This window comes from Euphorbia lathyris, chromosome 1, assembly GCF_963576675.1.
Source record: "Euphorbia lathyris chromosome 1, ddEupLath1.1, whole genome shotgun sequence".
Classification (NCBI taxonomy): domain Eukaryota; kingdom Viridiplantae; phylum Streptophyta; class Magnoliopsida; order Malpighiales; family Euphorbiaceae; genus Euphorbia; species Euphorbia lathyris.
Genome location: NC_088910.1, coordinates 22,376,097 through 22,380,880, shown reverse-complemented (window position 1 = coordinate 22,380,880; position 4,784 = coordinate 22,376,097). Strand labels below are relative to the sequence as shown.

Here is a 4,784-nt window from a genome sequence, read left to right as displayed (position 1 = left end):
TATTTATCTCTTGAGGTTAAGATACAAGAATTAAGAAATATAATTAATGTTAATTAAAAGACTTTATTACCTTTTTATTAATTTCATCCATTAATTAATTTTTATCTATTTTTAAAATAAAAAAACAACTTAAATAAACGTCAAACACTATAAAATAAAAAAATTTCTCCACAAAGATATGAATTATGAATAAAAATTTCTCAAGCCTCAATTTATATAAAGAATAGCACAAAAGTTAAGCTAAACATTCACCTCTTTTTTACCAGGAATAGGCCAGCCGAGTTACCATCACTCGGGGCCTAATGAATGACATTTGCATTGACAAAACTAAGAGACAAGAAGCACATTGTTTTCCATTTTTAGCATTGTATTTACTTGAACAATTCGTATAAGCATTCTTCTATTTTACGCTTTAAATCTCAATCATTGATTCTATTTAAATCTATAATTAATTAATTATTGAGATTAACATAACTTTTAAAAATTGGAACTGAAGATGACAGGTTACAAATCCTTATCTATTAATCAAAACTCTGCAAAATTTAATTAATACATATACATAACAAGACAAACATATTTTAAGAAATTGAAAATCCCCACCACCATCCCCTACTATACAAAATTATCAAGTGGGTTCTGTTCTGGATCAAAATTATAAATATTATAAGAAATAAAAAAACATTTTTTTTTCTTTTCTTTTCTTCAAAAATGAATTAACAAATAACACAGGCATTAGGATCTTCCTCAGCACTTCTAACATAATAGTAAGAAGTAAGATGAGGATTATAAGCCTTGTAAGCCTTAACAAGCTCAGCCACGTCATCTTTAGGTGGATCTTTCTTTTTCTCAGGTTCTTGTTTCTTTGGCTCCTCTTTCTTTGGTTCTTCCTTCTTCTTTTCTGGCTCCTTTGCTGGTCCTACCGTTATTATCTCCGTGTGACACAGCTTTCTCAGTTTACTTACTATACTCACTGGATCAACATCTCCTGTTACTGTCAATTTCATGTCCTTTGAATCCAAAGAGATTGACTCCACTCCTACAAAATTGAAACTTAAATTAAACAAAAACGGACACGAAAGGCCGAAACGCTACTAATTTCTCAAGAGTTGTTTAATTACCTGAAAGGCCTGAAACTTTCTTCATGGCTTTCTTCTTATCTTTCTCATCATGTAATCCCAATTTCAACACTACTTTCTGCAAAAATGAATTAAATTAATATATCAAATATAAAGAGTAGGAGATAATTATCAGCAAAGAAAATAATATAATTGAATATATATATATATATATATATCTTACCTTGGTCATTTTTTTTAAAATGGAAGAAAATTTGCAGATGATGGAAAGAAAATAATAAAATGAAATGAGGTTGAGGCTGAGGCTGATTTTGGTTGTGGAGTGAGAGAGGTTTATTTATATAGGGATAGGAGAGCAAGTGGGTGAAACCCAGAGTGGGGTTGACTCTATGGTCTACCTAATGAAAAGTCCAACTAATGGTTCTTGTTGGAGTGAAACGATGTCGTAGTGAATTATTGAAGTTTGGATTTCTTAATTTCTCTATTTCGTGGAAGGTAATTTTGGAGATTAGGGGCCCAAACGACTCCTGTCAGCAGCATCTTTAGGAAATTATTAATTAAATGTTTTTAAGAGAAAAAGAAAAATATATAATGTTATTAAATGGGTCAAGATTAACGAAGCTTGTATGAAACTCAAGAGTTGAAAGATTCAAGAGTCAGGAAAGGAAGATCTGGTCAATGCCTAAAATGTAAATAAATCAAAAGGGGCTTTACTACTGATTGCCTGGTTGTCTACGTCCACATGGTAAACTTCTAGATCGTTAATGTTAACACTGTTTGCTTAATTAATTATATTTTTTCTTTGGAAAAAATATAAAAAAGAAATTTTGTTGTTTGGTGGATTTGTAAATATAATTGATAGGGTTTAAAAGATATTGCTCTGTTTGATTCAGCTGTTAGCTAATAATTGTTGCGGTTGCTATTAGTTGTTTGCAGTTGCAGAAGTTATTAGCTGTTTAATTACTAGTATTTGGTAAAATTATATTGAACTGTTGTTGTTTGGATTTAAAATGTCTAATCAACGAAGAAATTATAAATGGAAAAATGTGAAAAAATGCCCATAACGTTTACAACTATGAATAATTTTACTCTTAACATTTAAAATTACGCAATTTTACCTATAACGTTGGCAGTTAAGAGTAATTTTACTCCTAACATTGCTAAGTTGAGTCAATTTTAAATAATATTAGAAAACCTAAATATTTTATTTCTTATTCTACACTAATTGCACATATTAGTAGTTCTAAAAAAACAGATTTCATATTTTTTTTTGTGATTTAATAACAAAATTGAAAATTAATATTTATAAATTCGGCGTAATTTTTGAATTTTTTTGTCCAACTCGTACAAAGGACAACATATTTTTTTTTCTTAAAAAATCACAATTAATCATATGTTTGTGATCTGTTACTAACGATGATAAAATAATGCACATGTGAAGTGTAGATGACAATATTCATGACCAAGAAGACAGTTTGATAAATTATTTCCCAAATTTACCAAACTTGTCAATGTTACGGGTAAAATTGTTCTTGACTGCCAACGTTAGGGGTATAATTGCACAATTTTAGACGTTAATGGTAAAATTGCTCCTAGCTATAAATGTTATGGGTATTGTTGCATCTTATCTTATTATAAAATAAAAAATATGTTACACAAATTAATAAAAATAATCTATATAAAAAATTTATTGAACACAAGATAATCTTGTTCTTCTGATAATTATGTTTGTAGCAATATGAATAATGTTAAAAAATAGACATATTTTGTAGAAATAAGAAGGATAATTTTGTCAATAACAAATAACTACAAACATCTGTTTACGAGAAGCTCCAAATAGAAGCTTTTCGTGAAAAGCTCCAAAACGTTGCAGTTTCCAGAAAAAATGCTAAACGTTGCGATTGTATAAATCTAACACCAAACGCTATATGTTTTGCGGTTTGGAGTGAAACGTTCGACGCTTCTCCGAAAATTTGAAACAAACACCCTCATTGTTTATAAATTTAGTTATTTTTTCAAAAATTGTTTTTACGACTATTTATTTTAAAAAAGAGAGATTTGGAGCAATTAAAAAATCGATTTTGTCAAAATTTAAATGACTTGCTTTGTAAATTAATTAAAGTATTATTTGGCTAAAAAAATTAAATCAAATATCTTTTAATTATAAAATTTACAACATATAAACCTCTTATTTACAAACTGAACATCCTATTAAACCAAAAAATTTATACTTTTCTTTTTTATTTCTTTTATTTTCTATTAAAACTATATTTGGTGGTTCCATTATTTTAATTGGTATACGTAGTGTAGTATGTCATGCTGTCTTACAAATGGAGTGTCTTGCACACCATTGGTATCGCCTAACTAATAAGGACAAACTATACAAAAATATATATATATATAAAATATGGTTCCCCAATCATGTTTCTACTCTTGTTAGATCCACTATGTGATAGAAGTCACCATGTAATGTAATGATTGTAATTTAGAGTGATTTTTTCTTTTTTTATCTATGTGTAAATTTTTAGAATTTTTTTTTTTTTTTTTTTTTTTTTGTAAGAAAAGCGTTTCAATTAAAACGAACATAAAGAAAGATCCTGCTCAAGAACGGATATTAGCCAAAACGGTTTTACATTTGAAATAAAGGAATTAGTATTGGAATGGGATTGCCTGACAACTAAATAAGTAGCCTCATTCGTTAATCTAGGAACATATTTAACCGAGAACTCTCGATTGTTTAATAATAAATATCTACAGTCTTGAATAACCGTACCAAAGTCGGATAAGTCAGAATTCGTCTCTGCTGTAGCTTTTACCACATTTAGTGCGTCCGACTCAAACTCAATCTTCGTCCATAACTTTTTTCTTTTTGTTCTTTTTTTCCTATTAAAGATTTGTATGTTTATTACTTTTTATATTAACAACAATTATTTATTTTCAATTATGCTACTTTATAATTAAGTGAAATAATTTTTTTTTACATCATTAATATTTTGATTTGTATTTTTTACCATTTAAAATTTCTGTAATTGTGATATCAACCTTTTCTTTAAGAATTTCTCCAATTAATCAGAGATTGCAAAATATTCTTAGGAGGATCTTATTATTAACCAAGTATGTGTAATGGACTAGTAAAATTATCTACTTATAATAGTAAAATAGCCATATAAACTGCACGGACTAGTGATGCCTCTCTAGTAAGAGAAATGATATAAATGTAACCATATCAGACACGTGGATTATTGGGTAAGGACACTAATCCCAAAAGCAAATGTGTCGACTTGCGCACTTAGCATACACTAAATCTGTGTGGTTCTCTTAAGTGATGCACTTCCAATCTCACCCCTACATGTGTCCTTCAAGTCAGTTAGGACAAAAACATTAGTGTTTTTCAGAAGAAAAAAAAGTGTATTTTCATTTTACTATTTTTTTTTATGTTTTTCACATTTTTTTCCGTCTTTTCGACTTTTTCTATTTTTTTTCCTTTTTCTAAATTTTCTCGTTATTTTAATTTAATATGTGAATTATAATAATATTTTATAATAAAATTAGTTTTAAATTAAAAATGGAAAAGAATAAAAAAATTACATGCCAAAATTTGAATTAAAAACCAACTCAACTCAACCAAATCCAACCCAATATAATCAATCAATCATTTATATGGGTTGGGTTCAACCAAACCCATGGACAAAATCTTTCGAATAAAAT

The 4,784-nt window shown here is 28.1% G+C and overlaps 1 protein-coding gene across 1 annotated transcript; it reads right to left on the bottom strand.

Annotated features, from left to right (window-relative positions):
* Positions 1-497: 497 nt before the first annotated feature.
* On the bottom strand, positions 498-1,455 carry LOC136222446 (heavy metal-associated isoprenylated plant protein 39-like). Its single transcript, XM_066010253.1, has 3 exons — positions 1,300-1,455; positions 1,119-1,194; positions 498-1,036 (listed from the first exon to the last, which is right to left on the bottom strand). The coding sequence occupies exons 1-3, from the start codon at positions 1,306-1,308 to the stop codon at positions 714-716; spliced, it is 408 nt and encodes a 135-aa protein (XP_065866325.1). The 5' UTR covers positions 1,309-1,455; the 3' UTR covers positions 498-713.
* Between the last annotated feature and the right edge of the window lie 3,329 nt (positions 1,456-4,784).

What these genes read in the sequence shown, in the direction of transcription:
- LOC136222446 (XM_066010253.1), bottom strand. An exon ending in GAAAGTTTCAGGCCTTTCAG is followed by an intron (nt 1,037 to 1,118) that starts GTAATTAAACAA and finishes TCAATTTTGTAG; the next exon opens with GAGTGGAGTCAATCTCTTTG.